Consider the following 18,229-nt stretch of genomic DNA (forward strand, 5'->3'; position numbering starts at 1 on the left):
TAAGCTTTTCTCTATACACTAATAGCTATTCTTACCCAGCCACGGGGCTGGAAATTACCTGGTTACTGTTTTCATAGTGCATTAACTAATTGGTTTACCCAGTCAGTCACCCAACAGAGACATACAAGTGTTGGGCAGAGCTGTGGGCTTCGTTCCAGGCTGGTTGAGTGCAGGTGAGCAACTTCTGGGCTGAGTGAAGTTGTTAGAGAGGAGCAATGGTTTGTATTGAGTTTGTAAGGGCTTGCGAGTTATGAAAATCTCATCACTGATATATTTCTACTTTGACAGTTAGGAACATAAACTAATGCTGAGCATTTGGCATTTAAGGCATAAAATGAAGTTGGTTCATGAGCAGGTTTTTTGATTACTCAGTGCTGTGTATTTCCTTCAGTAGCACTTTATCACTGCTTTCATAAAGTGGTTCTCAAGACGAAAGAGACATTGAAGATGTTTTCAAGGGCCCTAAAGAATAACAACTGCTTTGGGGATTTTTGTGTTTAACAAGGGTCAGATTGCTCCATTTATTTATTTATTTATTTACTTACTTACTTACTTACTTACTTACTCATCGAGAGAGAGAGAGAACAGATTAAAGCCTTGATGTTGTGTAATACGCAAAGAGCCAGCCTAGAAGTATCCGGGTGCTGTAAATTAAAGTACAGACATAGCTCTTTAAAGTTATTATATAGATTTTCCTGTCATAAAAGTTAGCTTAAAATACTGACATAGCCATTTCTTGTCAAGGTATGCTCAGTGTCATGAGTCATCGTAGCTTTGAATCTGCACTTTTTCAAGAATAATCAGGACTTACCCATTTGGCATCAGTTCTCAGAACACTAAAGTATATTATCTTTGATTTTAGTTATGTGCAGCGGGCAAAGCAGACACTGCACAACAACTATCAAGTATTTAGTACTACAGCGAAGAAAGACACAGATGCCGTAACCTAATTCCATGCAGGGATTTGTTCCATCCAGCAAGTTCAGTAATTGATCAAAGAGATTTAATTTTAGAACCCCACAGCTCAAAAGACTGCTGTTCTAATCTCACCACTTGAAACTAGAACCGAATTAGTGACACGCTGCATATTGAGGAGCATATGGAGCCTGTATGGAGGGTCTCTCTCAGCAGAGCTTCTGCAGAGCCGGCTCCTCTCCCAGGAACTGAAGGCTGTGTGGAAAATGAGCGTGGGGGGGAAGCACTGTGTTGTGTCTAAGTTATAACGTTGGATTTTAAGCTATTGAAGAGCAGTTCCTTGCACTTATGCCACCTGAAACACCACAAGCCCTCTACTTTGCGGCCTTGAAGCTTCAGATGTGTTCACTGGGGTCCTTCGGCAGCTCGGCATCCCCTCGCTGTGCGTGCCCGCACCGGACAACCACCACCAGGCGAAGGCTGAGCTGCGCCTCAGCGCACAGTGAGAACAAAACCGCAGACGCGGCATGCGGGAAGGAGCTCAGCAGCAAAGGAGCTCTGTTTGGGCACTGCTCGGGGAGGACGGGACGGAAGATGGGCAGCGGGAGGGCGAAGCCGCCTTCCCCTGGGTGCCCGAAGCTGCCCGCCTGCTGAGGGCACGCACCCTGGGCGGGACGGCGCCGGTGCTGCGGGAGGCGAGTGACGCCCCGCGGCAGAGCGGCAGCGCCGCGAGCTACCGGCGCGCGTCAAGGCGTTGAAGGCCAGCCGTCCCGCCCCGCTCCTGCGGGCACACCGAGGCGGAGGCGCGCGGCCGACCCCGTGCTGCGGCGGGCGGGAGCCCCGCCTCGGCCCGCGTGACGCGCGTTGCCATGGCCACCCGTTTACGCTACAAGGCCCGGCGGGGGCGGGTGGGAGGGAGGGGCCGCTTCAGCACCAGGGCGGCCGCGGACAGCAGCGGCCCCGGCTCGGCGGCTGCTCTCCGGTGCGGGCTGCGCGGCCGCCGCGGAACCGGCGCCGGGTCAGCGCGTCTGTGGGCGGCGGCGGAGCCCTCCGGTGAGTTCTGCGGGAACCTCCGGCGGCCGTTCGCGGTCAGCCGAGCCCCCGAGCGCAGGGAAGGGGAGCGGGACCGGGCGGGAGGCGCTGGGGGTGGTGGGGGACGGTGGGTGGGCAGGGGAAGGCGACCGCAGGAAAACTTTGCGAGACGCGGAGGGGTGGCCTCGGGTTTGGCCTCCGTACGGCGTTTTCCATAAAACAACTTTATCAACTTATAAAGAGAGGGATTTGGTCAATTTGCTGTGATTTTTTGGCTTCGGGGGTTCTGCTCGTTGCACGCAAGCACTGTTCTGATGTTGGCGTTCTTTGTGTGAATCCTGAAAACTTCTTGAATTTCGGGTGAGACCACCAAATTGGCAGTAGAATAGTAGAGGCATGCTGTGCCATTCTCCACTCGCTGTCCGGTTCGATGCTGGAAGCTCTGTCTCCTCAGAGCAGCCCTCCCTGCCGCAGCACACGTGCTGTGGGTCAGGCCTTCTAGTACCTCCATGTGGTCCTCAGGGCAGTCTGTGCTCCCCACAGAGCTCACAGCCTGGAGGTGACAGCCGGACCTCTGGGGTTCTTTGACCCAGCGTGTTTAGAAGCGCTCCTCCGGTAGGTAACCCTATCCGTGCAAAGCCAAGCTGGTTCCCAGCAGCTCTGGATCACGAGATCTGCACTCAGTCCCGTCTTCTCGACATGAAAATGCATCTTCAGCACTCACTGCCTTCTCTAATCTGCAGGCACATCTCTCTGGTACATCTGTTAAGCCATTGCAAATCTTTGAACACATTTATTATTCTGTCATAAAGAGCACAGTTGACTATACAGGCACACACATTGTCTTCCACGTGCTGCTGTGTTAATAGCAATAGTTTTTTCGTGACTCCTGTAAAAAGCAAAAGGTGGGTATGAATAATGATGTGGATCACTGTTAAAGGCCAAGAAATGAATAATAATTGAAAGTGAATTGGGAGCAGAGACTCTCTCCCATACTTTATGCTCATGCTTTCCTTAACCTATAGTGTGAGATGTGGCTTGTGTGTGACCCACTCAGAAATGTGAACATGATCCCCTGTCCAGTTGTTCCCCTGTGTGCTGTGGCTGCAGCATCTGGGAGCAGGGAATGAGGGATTGATGTGCAGAGGGGAGAACAGCAGGGCCAGAATTATATTTTCTCCTTTATACTTCAACATTCTTGCACTCCTACAGCTTAGTTTAAAGAGAACAGTAACAATCCTAATTTGTTGTTGCTTCAGACCTGTGACCTCGTCACAGTGTTGCTTGCACATCATCCCTGCTCTGCTTTGCATTAAAGGCATAACTTTACAGTAAATTTGGTTGTTTTGCCTCATTAGACATCAGACATACAGCACAGTAGGAAGGACTGGGTGACCTGTAATGATTCAGCTGCCAGAAAGAGAGACGTCTAACGCTGACCCCTGTGAGCAAAGCCCTGAACTTAACTTCCTGCCCTGCAGAGCATGCGAGCGGCTCCTGCCCAAGTTCAGAAGTTACTGCTGACACAGTAGGCTCCGGTAATTTATAAATCTGCTCTAAAGCAGATAAGTGGATGAAACTCCTTGAAAGATCACATTGAAATCACATTCAGCAGAGTTTTTTGAAGAGTAAATTACACAGCATTTAGGCTGGCAGTGGAAATTAATTCATTAATTAGCACTGCTTGAAGGAATGAAATTCTACCTGATTTTCCAAATACTCCTAATCCAGGTCAGTTTCACAGCCTTCCTGCCTCTCGGCTTCTATGATCAGTTCCTCCATCAGCCATGGCTGTGCGTCTTCTGCAAGGGAATTGGGATGGGCCTGGTTTGTTCCACCAGCACTAGGGCACAGCAGCAGGTGGAAATGTCAACAGCCGGTGCTCTGCTTTGCCTCCTTCATTCATGCCCCATGGTGGGTCACACTGAGATTACCAACAGCGCTGAACTCCCAGAAGCTTGGTTGCCACCTCCATGTGGGGAGAGTATTTGTCTTATGGATATAAGACATATGTAAGATACATGTAAGATACATGCTTGTGTATGACTCCCATTAACTGGTTTTAATGGTATGAGATGAAGCCCAGGAACAGTTAAAAGAGTTGTAGGCAAACTCCAAATCAAATTTGATCATCAAAGCATAGGGTAGGGATGGTTTGGTGGGACTGCATGAAGTAGAAGACAGCTCACAGTTTTCTTCCTTCATGTCATATGCCCAACTATGCACATACTCAACCAATTCTTCTCCTATTTATACCAGAGGAATTTCTGGTTTGAGAACTGAATTCATGCCAATTCAAATACTATTTATAAAGAGATATATAGATATGTAAGTCACAGTCTTGCTTTCTTCCTTTGTCACCATGATCTTTATGCAAAAATAATTATTCAGAGCATCAGTCCAGAGTCTAAGACACCACTGGGAATTAGCAATGTACCTACTGTCCACTCCTATGCGAAATTAGAGTGCATTAACTAAAAAAAGAACATAGCTGTAAAATTTGAACATCATATTGATTGTAGTTTCTTTATGTTGTGTGAGTGCTCACAAAGAATTAGCACATCCTTTTTTTCCTAAACGAGATAATTTTGTGGCTCCAAAAACTTTATTTCAGTACATATTAACAAGAACAAAAAAGTTTCCCTCCATAGAGCATTACAAACTGGTACAACAGATGTCAATTTATGTCAGCATCAGCCGATTTTCTTCTCCATTACCCTTTCTGCTGGATCTTTGCTTATTTAGCAGGTCCCAGCTTTTTGACATCCAATGTCATGTCGAATGTTTTTTCACATTTAGTGATAGAAAGCTTGACTCAGCCTGTCTCAAAAGTTGGTGTCGTCATCTACATGATGGTCATTATGCATTATTGATAGTGATGGAAAAGTCATGAATACACACATCTTTGCTGCAGGGCTCAAGCCTTTTTCTTTGGTTGATCATCGTTTTATTCTCTCTCTGCGTTTTAATAACAGTGTCAACAGAGACTTTTCATTCTGCCTTCACCATGGAAGAGCATCAATTTCCTGGTGCTGCTGCTGCAGATACAATCCTTTGCCTGATGTTGTATGTGGTTTCTACTTTATCACGTAACTCTGGAAAACATTTTGGTTATCAAAAAGTGATTTTCTAGGGCAATGCAAGCTCTTACTGATGCAACATTAAGAATAATTTTTGTACAGCAAGTGCTTTAAGTTAATAAATAATTCATGTATTTCCCCCAGTGTTACAGTGTAACTCATAAAATTGGGAAAAGAACATTAAAAAGAAATCCCACTACTGCATTATACAGTCAGAGAACAGGTTTCTAATATAACTGTGGAAATTAATCCATAAAAATATGAATTAAATTTACACATCGACATTGTAAGCACAAATAGTAATAAAAACAAACAGTTGGAGATACAGTTATCTTTGACTAGGATCCATATCCTACCTTACAAGTTAGCTGATACGTGTTCTTTGGAGGATGCCAGCCAAACCAGATTCAGGACACAGGAGTTTCTTCCAAATCAATTTAAGCTCAGAATTTACTGCAGCAGTCATAAACAGCCTGTATTCCAAGGGACCCTGAGATGCTCAGCAAATCAACAGGGAGACAGCACAGAGTTCGTGTTTTCCACCATAAAATGAAAACAGCTCTGGAGCAAAACAGGGTGATAGCTTAATGGCAAATACTTCTATAAAATATGCAGAGTACAGCAGGGGTGATGCCGAAAGGTCTTTGTGGAACACAAGCACATTTGTCTTTGGCTTTCTGGCTCACCCCACAGAAGCCTCTCCAAATGCCTTGTGCTACAGAAAACACTATCAAAAACCAGCCTGATGCATCAATGGCTCAGTACTGATTCAGAAAACAAAAATGCATTTCATTGATTGAATCAACCAAGTACAGCTTCTAGCAAGGTACAGCATTTTCTGGTACATTCAATAAAAAGAATTCTGTCCAATGTACTGTGCATGTTGTGCTGGAATCCCCTCAAAACAGACCTGACCTCAAGCCCAGTGGCATCCTCTGATGCTCTCAAAACCAGGGCCATCCCACCAGACAGGCTCTTTATGACTTGTTTAGTCTCTCTTGTGTAGAAGAGGGGAGGAAACCCCTTTGATAAAATTTCTGAGGAAAGCCTAGACTTTGTGATGCCTTTAATCTTCAAAAAGCAGCCTAAATCTGGGACTGCAGTGGCGCTCTGCAGCTCATCCCTCCCTCTCTGGCATTGAAGAGGAGAGACAATTACAAAGATAGTTAATAGATGGACTGCTTCACTCCTTACCTTGCCTGCTTTTGCTGCAGTTTAGTCATCACAATAGTTCTTTTGGTAAGTGAGCTTCAGATTGAGTCACTGGTATCTAGAATGAATAAATAGATTTTGGTATTAGTCTGGAGGGCTTTGCAGAGCAATCAGATGCTGCATGGGGAGCTGGCAAGCAGGAAGGGCAGGCAAGCATCCCTTGGCCCCTGGCTCTCAGTCCTGCAGAACTGGGCACTGCTGAGTGCTGGGAGCCCATGACGCAGAGCCATGCACTGTCATTATATACTTCAGCTCATTATGCACAGAGACACTAGAGGAAGAGACTTGGAAATGAATTAGTTAGTACATGTCATCACCATCCACATTCGGAATTCAAGGGCAGAAAAAATATTATACCAGAGATAAAATAATAAAATTGTTGATAAATTCTTTTATTTCTTCAGTTAGAAAAAAAAAAATCTGGAAACCTTGAGCAGGGAATAATGAAATTGTACACTTTTTCCTGTAACGACTGAGCCAGTAAAAGGCAGTCATTGAAAATAAGGTCCCTACAGCCAAAGCATTTCATCAATCTCAGCTGCTGTTTTTTTGAATGTATTGTATAAAAATGGGTCTTTTAAAAATTATATAAAAGTCTGTCACTCCTTCCCCTATACATCACCAGGGAAGCCATCAATTTTACTTTAGCATCAATCCATTACACTGATATGCCCATTAATGGATATCATATATCCATTAAATCTTTCACCCTCACACAGAAAGGAATAACAATAGCTCATTGTTAAAAAGACTAAATTTTGTATTTTTTTTTAAGTGAATGGCTATATATTAGTCTGACTTTCCCTCCAGAAGGCCAGACTGCACATGCTGAGACTCTTCTACCTCTTTTCCTTGCCAAGATTGCCTTCTTCACTCTCAGCCTAAACAGACATCAGCACTTGCTAGACAAACCCCTGCATTCCCAGCTGCAAACATTAGCTAACACTGCATGGACCAGGGTAGCAACACAGGGAACACAGAGTCATTCAGTCAGCAGCTTATCATGAGTTGGAAAGCATATGAGAGCTGCAGATAAGTCCTGGCACAGCAAGGACTGCATGAGGAAACAGAGTCCTAGGCTGTTGGCAGCGTATATAGCACGTTCAGTGATGAAGATGCAATTGCTATAGCATGGCAGAAAAGAACCACCATAATGTTCTTAATAAAGCGAATGCTATAGTCCATACCTTCCTGGCTATTATTTCAGCTTTTCTTGCAGATTATGCATATATTTACACTCCAATCATACTTTCTCAGTTTCATTTACTCAGAAACAAGTATACTTCCAGCCTAAAAGATGAGATTGTGAAGTATAACTCAGCAATGGGGAGTAAGTTCACACCCACATGAAGTCGTATGCTGGATGGGTGCTGCTTGGCATAAAGAACCTTCTGCAGTTGCTCTGAACTCTGTGGGATTGGACACTGAGATGGGGGTCTTTGGATGAAGATTTACAAAAGGTTGCCTTGCTGTCAATATATCTTTGAAAGTAGAAACAAATACAAAGAAGCGCCTTTGTGATCGCATGCAATTATTTACAGAAATAGCTACAATTCCTGCTTAGCCAGTCAAAGGCCATTCAGTGCATGGAAATTCCAGCAATAGGCTGAATATTGGGCTTACTGTAAATGAACCAACAGCCCAGTCTGCCAAGAAATAAGACCTTCCCATCATCTGTACACATTTTTAGGAAGCATTTGAAGCAATTTCACAATTTCTTATATTTAATGTTGCTGAGTTGTTATTAGTTCCAATTTTTTTTTGTATGATTCCACTGTCTCTTCTAATTTGCATGTCTGTCAGTAATGTTAAATACTTTTTCTTAATCCCTTAGGGAAAATAGCAGGTTGTTATTAACATCCTTTCAGAGGACCAAGTATGACCAGAGACTTTTTGAGCACTTCTGTGCCTTGCCACTGCTTTTACCTTATCATTTCTGACTTAAAAGGCAATTGTTAGGATTGTGGGACCACCAAGTCATAATGCATGATTTATTATGTGCAGCAGGTGACTTGTAGTTTACATTTATCTCAAAAAGGATGTTATTGTTTGTTTTTGTGTTTTTTTTCCATGTAGCTTTCCCTGGGAGGTTCGTGTTTTTAGCAGTGACAAGATGACAATCCATATTTTTACCCAAGGATCCAGTGAGTCATCCTATTAACTCTGCTGAAATACATGCTTGCCAATCGTCCTGCCACGGTAAGCCTGAGACTCTGAATTCTCTTCATAAACATTATTCAGAAATTAGCTCATAGGATGCATTCAGTAGTACAAATTACCTTTTTGTCAAGTAGTAACTTCTCAGTGATGACCACAGCCCAAAATAGACCAAATATTACATACCACCACTATTTTCAGTTATTAAAGTAGTTTAGAGCAAATGAGAAAACTGAATATACCTCATACCATGTTATTTAAGAGGACATGCATTGTTTGAACCTGGAGACCGTGTAAGGAGGAACCTTGTGTGTTGTGGGAACTGATGAAAAAGTGCAGCTTGTCTGCTCCTGAAAATGCTGCCCCATGGTATCCACATGCAGCCGAGAGCAAACACATTGTGAGTCATGATGAAAAAATTCAGCATCCAAAAAACCCTAATCTCCAGGATGAAATCATATGGATTATGTATTAGTATCAATTACCCACAGTAAACGCCTTATTTATTCTTCCTTTCTAAGAACTCCAAAACCAGCAAGCCAGTATCCTGCAATGTTTCAGCAGAGGTATAGGCTGTTCAATTCCTTTTCCCAGCCTTGTGCTGCAGAAGAGTTTGGCTGCTCTTGTGCTGTACTGTCTACAGATCAGTTTAGTTTGGGAGAAGGGGTGATCCAGGCTGGTACATGGCTGTGTTGGGTATCTTTCTTGGTTGGGTTGGGCTGGAGAAAAGGCAGTACACACTTTTGTTGATAATGTCTGTTTCCCTTCTCCTTTTGCTTGTTCTGCCCTTAAAGGTGATATTTTATGGCATAGTCCAAGCAAACTGCTTTCTACTCAAGCCTATTTTGCACACCATGCAGCCTTATCTCACCAGAGAACAGCATATGGCCTTGAGTTATTATTTGTTATTTCAGGGTAACTAGATGGTAACTGTACTGAAAACTTATGGCAAATCATGCGTTATCTCACAATAAGAGGAAAAATAAACAGTATCTTCACTGTATGCATTAACAGTAATGGAAGGAAAAACTCATGAAAAACCCTGTCCATCTAGTTTAAATGTGTTCACATTGAAGATGCCCCAGGTGTTTTACTGCTTCTGAATCTCTCATGTGCATTCAAATTATGCCCAGACCTCTTTCCACATTCAACATTCTTGCCTCCAGAGCTAAAGCCAGCTGCAGTCCTGAAGCCACCATGTATGTAAAACACTTGAAAATGTCCAGCTTATTAGAGAACTGTGCTGCTGAATTAAAATAAAGCTTGAGCAAGATATCATAGAAATAATTAATGATGCATATAATGTGTATGGAGCAAAAGCAATACCGAGTTCTTGGGGGAAAACTGCAATAGCTACTTTCAGCATCTCTGGAGTAAATCCCAAAATGGCAGGATGCGAAGCTACTACAGCTGGCAAGATATCTTACTTGATTTCTAAAAGGTCCCTTAGCAACTGGCTTCAGGTGCAGACAAAGGTAAAGGCAACTGGAGTGTTAAAGTATTCCAGATAATTGCTGTAGAACAGACAAACTGGGCAGTAGATGAAATCAGAGGGAAGAGACTAGAGCTAACACAGCTGCACAAGAACTATTTCAGATGTATTCTGCTTGACAATGCCAGCATATTGCAAACCCTTTGAAAATATACTGAAGCAATGTTGTAGAGCACATAAAAAGAGATTCTTAAACAGCTTACTGGTAAAATATGAGCTAAATTTGATGAGACTGTCCTCTAGACTGCATCTGTTTCCATGAAAATTCTGTGCAGCATTAAAGTTATCATTACTCTGGCAGACTTTCCTGATAGAGCTGTAAAGCCAGATATAGTCCTATTATTTTTTTTATGAAGCTGGCATATGGCAGAATGCTAAGAGTTGGTTAACTAAATCTTTTATCACTGTGAAACCAAACTCTTAGTTGTTTGGTCCAAAGATTTTAAATTGGTCAGAATTCAGGGTCCAATGCAGTATATAGTAAAAGTATAAATCCCATAAACAAACAAACAAACAGAACCTAAAGAAGTCCCTAGAAGAGGATTTCAGTAAGTTCCAAATGCTGATGAGGCAAGAAGGAAAGATAACACTTTTCGATACACAATCGGAAGGCTATTTGTTCTTTTCGCTGTCGCAGTGCTAGTGTTTATGCAGCCTTCCATTTGCCCATGGATGGACTTCAAGATGGAGCTCTGAATATAAAGCATACGAAATGCTTCCAGCTATTCACATGGAAGAAGTCGCAGAAAGGTTGTTCTTTGGCAGGGAGCAACAGGCCAGGCCTAAGGAAGACAGGGTGACAACTCTCAGCGCCACACACAGAACCACCCAAATGGCACAGCTGCTGGCAATGGGGCATGAGATACATCTGCCTCCCAGGGTCATTCTCCCTAGCAGACATCACCAGTTCCCAGTTTCCATGCAGTCATAGCTGAGAATGAAGCTGCCATTCAGTCTCCATTCCCACGAACCCAGCGCTCCTTCCCACCCTCCTCATTGTACAGGGCTTCCAGTGAGCTGCCTTCTCATTTCTCACCATCTCGCTCACTTTACACTAGTGAAATGCTTTAATTTGTGCTTTGTCTAATTATGGTCTGAAGATTTCTGCTGATTTATTGCCTCTGATTTTACTTGTATTCGTAATAACTCCTGACATTAGGTTGAACACCTCAGTAAATAAATTTGCCACTAGTTAAGAAATAAGGCTCCTAATGACTATAAAATAGCCTGGAAATTGTTCTTGTTCCCTAACAAGATTAAGGGAAAGAACAAGAGAAAATCCTTCTAAGAACGTGCAGAGTTATGCACTGTTACAAACTGTAAGGAAATTATACAATTAAAAGAAAACCCAAACTTATCCAGGTCTGTCTGTAAATTAATTATGTTCTTGAAAACATAATTCCATTTTTTTCTGAGACATTTTCCTGTCAAATCAGAAGGCACCATTTCAGCTCTGGACTCCTAGCATTTTTTGTAAAAGATTTCTCAGACATAAATGTTGAGGCTCTGAACTGACAAACCATCAGCAGATTCTCCAGGAGTCACTTTAGATGAACGAAATTTTAAGGTGCTGCTCTTAGAGGAGTGGAAGCGATCCAATTTCTCTTTGATGCAAAAGAACTATTCAGTGACATTACCTTTGACAGCAAAGTCATTTTTAAATCTTAGTAAATAGCAATGAGATCTAAAATAACTAATAACGTAAAAATAAAGGATGGATTTCCAATCTTACTTAGGGGCTTCCATCTTCCAGCTTTCCAAAAGTGTTTTAAGTGGGTTCCTCTGCTAAAGGAAGGGGTTTGAACATTCCCTTCTCAAAGCCCTTTATTTTCTTTAATCACAGCATTAACCTTGGAAAGCTTTATCCTTTATCTTCTAGGCAGATTTCTTTGCTGGCTCTGTTGAGAAGTTTTAGGGTATCAGTGCAGACTGGAAGGGGTTTTCTTTTCAGCACTGCAAACCCTAACTTGGAGCACTGATTCCTGATTGCTGTTGGACAGTTATTGGAACAGAAGCAAAATAGTTTGCTTCAGAAATATAAAGGAAGCAACTGCACAGTTGTTGGATATCCAATTTTAAATTGTCAGAAGTGGTATTAAAGGATGCATGCATATAGATAACCCACAGAGACCAAAGTACATTCAAGGCATTTGACTGGGTAAACAACAAGCATGTTGCATCATTTTTATTTTTTTCATTGTGCAAGTGAATGAAGATGTAAAGAACATTCTAGACGGGACAGAAATAACTCAATTTGCTCATTTTAGCTCAGTGAAATTTGGAGTTTCATTACAACCAGTGAATATTTTGTGTTATTAACCTTTGAGTAGTTTTAAATGAAATCTGTACGGTTTACTGCATTGGCTTTGACTTATTATATAATAGCACAACAGTTTCTCTGCAGGATTAAAACCTGAACTGCATTAAAATTCAATTAAAAGCCTGTGAGAAGTGCAGTGGTTCACTCAGAAAGTCAATTCGGAGTGTGTCTCTGTGTAAAAGGAACTGCTTTGTCACTGCACAGAGGAACCAAGATGTTTTTGTCATTGCAGAGTGAAATGCAGACCCTCTTGTATTTGAGTACATTCTAATGTTTTTCTCTAATTTCTGTGTCTCCATAGTTAGCCAACCTACATCACAATGACTGAGGACTTAGACCACAGGTTCAGTAGTCTCACTTGGGATCAGATTAAAATCCTGGATCAAGTTTTAGCAGAGGTAATACCCATTCATGGAAGAGGGAATTTTCCAACACTGGAAGTAAAACCAAAGGATATAATTCGTGTGGTTAAGGAGCAGCTCATTGAAAAGCAAATCAACATACGGGATATCCGCCTGAATGGTTCAACAGCCAGCCACATCCTAGTGAAGCAGAATGGAACAAGTTATAAGGACCTAGACATCATTTTTGGGGTGGAACTTCCAAGCGAGCTTGAGTTTCAGGTTGTTAAGGAGGCAGTTCTTAATTGCCTATTAGACTTTTTGCCAAAATGTGTTAATAAGGAAAAAATCACTGCCCAGACTATGAAAGATGCCTACGTGCAGAAGATGGTCAAAGTCTCCACTGATCACGATCGCTGGAGCCTCATCTCACTGTCAAACAACAGCGGCAAGAACGTGGAGTTAAAGTTTGTCAATTCGCTCAGGCGACAGTTTGAGTTCAGCGTGGACTCCTTTCAAATCGTGCTGGACTCCATCTTAAATGTTTACAGAGAAACAGACTGCAAACTGACAGAAGACTCTCACCCCACTATTATTGCAGAGAGTATGTATGGAGACTTCAATGAAGCAATGGACCATTTAAAATACAAACTGATTTCCACGAGGAACCCTGAGGAAATCAGAGGAGGTGGCCTTCTGAAGTACAGCAATCTCCTGGTTCGTGACTTTAAGCCAGCAGATGAGGCTGAAATTAAGTCTCTGGAACGTTACATGTGCTCCAGATTCTTCATTGATTTTCCAGATGTTGCTGAGCAGCAAAGGAAAATTGAGTCATATCTGCGCAACCACTTCATCGGGGAAGAAAAAAGCAAGTATGACTACTTGATGACTCTGCGTGGAGTTGTAAATGAGAGCACAGTCTGTCTCATGGGACACGAGCGAAGACAAACTCTGAATATGATTACAATTTTGGCTTTAAAAGTTCTCGGAGAACAAAATATTATCCCAAACGCAGCTAATGTAACATGTTATTATCAGCCTGCTCCTTATATCAGTGACAGAAACTTCAGCAATTATTACATTGCTCATGGACAACCTATCATCTACCAGCCATACCCATTTCACATACAAATGCAAAGTGGCATGGTTTAGGAACACGGTAACCTTCTCAGCACTCGCACCCCTCTCTTCCTACTTCTCTCCGTAATAAAGGCCTCATTCAACCAAGTTTTATTATCACTTTTGATTTGAAGACATATTTTTGTGCAAGTTGCCAAAGTTATTTGGTCAATGTCTCAAACACCTTTAAGCAGATCACAAGAAAAATGTCTCTTGTTATTCACGGTGATATATTTATGTCTCCCACTTGTGTTTGGATGAAAAGAGGATATAAATTATTCTAATTCTATAAGATGAAATGCACTAAGTTCTGGGTTCTAATAAATTCTTAAGCAAAATTTTGAAAGTGTAAAATTAAGCTAATCAGATACCTCTCAGTAGAAATGCCTAATTCTAGAATTGCAGGTGTTCTGGGTACTTTACACTAGAGCATCCAACAGTTATACCCATGCAGGTTCCAACACCATTTATTTACAGCATCTTTTGAAAATGCACAACAAGGGACTGTTTCTGGATGCACTGAGTGCACTCTGTAAGCTATACCTGGTCGTTTCCATCAGAGATATGAGGTCCCTTCCCCACTCCTCAGTAGGGTTTGGGATGAAATATCCCTACTACGAGCAGAATCAGACTTTTTGGGTATCCAAAATTGCTGCCGATCTGAGTGATTTTGCTACTTAAGAGTTGAACCCCAGGTTCTGACTCACAGGTAATAAAAGAGATACTACTATTCTGATTAGATTAGCCCTGAACAACAAGGTAACAGAGTGAGAAAGAAGGTGAAAATTGAGCACACGGCTTGCTTTCTATTGCTAATTTGTTATTGATCAGAGATGCTTCAATGCATAATAAACAGAGTCAGGGGAAAAGAACAGCCCAGGACTACGTTGTTTTTAGATGAATTAAAACAAACCCTTGGCAGTGGCATCAGAACAAAAAGTTTTATAATGGTAGTGTCACATCAGCTTCCTTACCTGCACTCATACCCCAGTAGCAAATGAAGAATTCTCTTATGTTCAGGAAGCATTGCAAATTTCCATGTGTGTTTACCAAAGATAAGTTTAAAACATGTCACATAAGTGCCTCCCTGTGCCAGTTGCTCTGTGAAAGTTAGAATGCTGTCTGCAGGTGTGCCAGAGAGCTCCTGAATGATAAGAAGGGAAAGAAACGTATATAGCCTTTGTAGCCTTAGTATGAGCAGGTTTGGAACAGAGGGTGCTGAGGTTGCTCTCTCCAAAACACCTCCAGTTTAGCTTCTGAATGAGGTACAGAAGTGATGGAAAAGGGAATGAAGGGATGTGGTTGTAAAATCAGAACAGTCAACTGAAAATGCAAGCAACAGAGTTTTGTACATCTGATGCTTAACACGTCACTGTGTCACATTGGCATTCATTACTGGTTCATTTTGTGTCCTCCTCATTTTTAAAAGCATTGAGTACATTTTATCTATTTGCAACAAGTGTCAGGTGTTAGAAATTTCTACTTGGAAAAGAACATCTGATCTATTTTACACAAAAGTATGTTACGTACAAATATTATGATGTTCTACTTACCAGTGAAATGTAGCTTCCCCATCATATGCCTGTACAGAACAAAGAGCTTTTTAAAGACAACTTTGTTGACCATCATCACTACAGTTCATCCTTTTCTGTAAAATACAGTGCAAAAAACATAGTGCAGAGTAATAAATTAGAAGTGCAACATTAAGAGAGTACACTGATCTACTTGAAAGTTGATTCAGTTGGTGATTTTTCCTTGAATTATTTTACTGCTATTTTCCCTGATTACTCAAGTCCAATTCCACATCTAAAAGCACAGTTTATTTCACTTCCACTAGTATCTTTTCCACTGATTAAACTAAATTTCATAAAATAGGCAATTCTAATTGCTACATTATCAAATGTGATAATGCTATGAAAAGATTCCCTGCCAGAAGCAAAATGGAGTGAGACACGGTGCATTTTTTTCTTAACTGGGTTGTTTATTTCATAAAGTGCACCTTTAAATTTAGTTTGATATTTTCCAAACTAAATAGCACTGTGAATTTTTGTAAGAGCCTTGTTTAGATTGTGCCCCTGCTTGTGCTTGCTCAGCACATGCTCTCCGCAGGGCCAGGAGCTGCAAGCTGGGCTGTGCACAGCTGGGACACCCAGACAAACCTGCAGGAGTCAGGCGACCCAGCGCCTTCATTGGCTCTTGCACTCCCTGAGTTTGCTTGACTTAGCCCAGCTCCGTTGACCTGTGATCATAATGTAACGTTGCTACAGCAACTTGTTACTCCTCCTCTCCTGATTCTCTCACTTCCTGGGAGGACAAATGGGTCGAATGCCTCAAGAACCAGAAAGCAGGTCAAATAAGAAGGGGGTGTTCTCAATATACTGGATATATCCCATGATCCACTACCTGGAGAAACATTTCAAGAAATTGTGTTTATTGTTTTTTCGTTTTGTTTTAAACCAAGTGGAAATGTGTATCCCCTGCAGGAAGGACCACAATTCTGTTTTGAATCATACATGCAAAATGATGAACTCTGGACTTGTATGAACCAGCCTGTCCACTTGTACAGCAACTGCTCATTCAAATATATATATTTCACTATCTTACATCTTTGTTTATAGATCCAGGTTAGATAAGTTAGGACTCAGCCAAAGTCCACTGAGCTAGAGGGGAGGATCCAGCTAACTCCAATGGACTTCGGGTGAGACCCCAAAAAGTGCAAAGGATTTCTGTGAGTACCTAAAGGTACAAAGACATCAATATGCAAAAATGTCTCAGGTATAAATAAACCCTTTAACTTTATTGAAAAGGACTTGTATTTCTTACCTACAGGTAGTTCCATTTTGAAGCTTCAGCAAGGTTTGCGATTTTATATATATTATATATATAAAATCTCACGTGTCTACACATGTACAGGTCATTAACAATATCTGATGTTGTCTTTTAAGTATTTCCTTCCAAATGCTGAAGGAGATCTGGCAGCAGAGTTTGAACTGGAGGTGGTTTTTAAGGTAGTATTGATTCTGTAAAACTATTTTAGAACAGAGATGAAGTTGTATAGACCGCTGCTTGCAAAGCACTGATAACAATATGTAAAACGTAATACTTTCACCTCTACTCCAGCTGTTACCTATTTCACTATGTGCAAATCTACAAAGAATTGAGAGGGTCTTCTCAGCACCAGTATCCTAAGCTTCACATTTACAATATATCATGTTGTTATGATCTGTTCAATCATTACTATACCTGGAAATTGTAAGGTTGATTTTATTTAATCACAGAACTTCTCAAGGTTTACAGCTTACAGTAATCTAATGTTGTCAGGATGTAATTGTTGAAGTTTTAAGTGCTTTCCTAAAAAAAGTCATTTGAATTTTGTGTTATGTTGTAAAAGGTCCATTTGAAGCATATACTTTATGGTAGTTCCTTTCAAATGTAATTTGTGAGCTTTATACTCCACGTATTACAGAGGTTTTTGTGATGGATAAAAGAAATATAAAACTGTCCTTGCTCAAGCTGTTATATTGTCTGTTGTGTTAAACTGATCCTGTAAAATAATGGATCCAATTTACCACTGTGCCACTTTTGATTTTTTAGCTACGTAATTTGACTTATGTTAGGAGTTATGTCAACATAAACTTGGATCTGGAGTTACACGGGGGGTATCCAACACGATGTTTAGAAATACCCAGAGAAAGAACAGCACTGAGTTCAGACAAGTCGGAATAACTGGGATTCTAATGGTCAGTTTTTGTTTGATATATTTTCCTTTTGTCTAAAGAAATGGGAGGATATACAGAAACAAAGCTGTAAGAGGTATTTCACATAATGTGCCATCTGAAGCTGTTTAAAAACCCATTGTAACACTAAAAATGTGTACTGATCACAAAGATCTGTAGGTCATTAGTCCACAGTGTTGACTAGTGCCTTTGGGTATTAGGGAAGCAATCATTAAAATAACTTTCTTGTTAAATGAATGGTTTGCTTGTAATATACTCACTATTCTGTCTGGATGTCAGCCCAAATTTGCCGACTTCTTGCTGGGGATGTCAGGCAGCCAGACTGGAGCATCGTGACTGCAAGTGGGAAAGGTTTGGTTACGGTTTGTTGGGTCAGTAAGCCGCAGACTCAGAGCTAGCAGCAATCCGGCTGTCAGACAGTTAAGGCTATATTCAGATGCTCATAAACATCTGTGATACATTTCAGTGCCTCCACACTAGTTTGTCGAACAGGCTTGTGTCACATTTTAAGTGCCTAGTTATACATTTATGTAATAAAGACGACTGTCTGCTGGGTAAATAAAATGAATACTTAACTTGACAAATTATTTGGCTCTACACGTGCATAAGAATACATTTTACTTACTCTGAATGCATATTCACATAAATCTGAACACATTTATCCAGGCTGAAAAACCACTATGGAGTGTGAGCACTGACTTGTGCTGGTGGCTTTGGGAAACGGTCAGAGAAAGTCCTACACATTCTGGGTTTTCTGAGGGGCGGCATCTTGGGCTGGGTTCTGAACTACTGATTATTAAATTCTATTATTTTTGTAGAAAGAA

The 18,229-nt window shown here is 41.5% G+C and overlaps 1 protein-coding gene across 1 annotated transcript; it reads left to right on the forward strand.

Annotated features, from left to right (window-relative positions):
• Window positions 1-1,865: 1,865 nt before the first annotated feature.
• Window positions 1,866-17,947, forward strand: TENT5D (terminal nucleotidyltransferase 5D). The gene is made up of 3 exons (XM_052673437.1): window positions 1,866-2,003; window positions 8,316-8,438; window positions 12,510-17,947. Exon 3 carries the CDS (start codon window positions 12,529-12,531, stop codon window positions 13,699-13,701), a length of 1,173 nt encoding a protein of 390 aa, XP_052529397.1. The 5' UTR covers window positions 1,866-2,003; window positions 8,316-8,438; window positions 12,510-12,528; the 3' UTR covers window positions 13,702-17,947.
• Window positions 17,948-18,229: the final 282 nt, after the last annotated feature.

Source organism: Tympanuchus pallidicinctus, unplaced genomic scaffold (genome assembly GCF_026119805.1).
Source record: "Tympanuchus pallidicinctus isolate F22 unplaced genomic scaffold, pur_lepc_1.0 scaffold13, whole genome shotgun sequence".
NCBI lineage: Eukaryota > Metazoa > Chordata > Aves > Galliformes > Phasianidae > Tympanuchus > Tympanuchus pallidicinctus.

Excerpts from the sequence above, each read along its gene's own strand:
- TENT5D (XM_052673437.1), top strand. The coding sequence starts at position 12,529 with ATGACTGAGGACTTAGACCACAGGTTCAGTAGTCTCACTTGGGATCAG.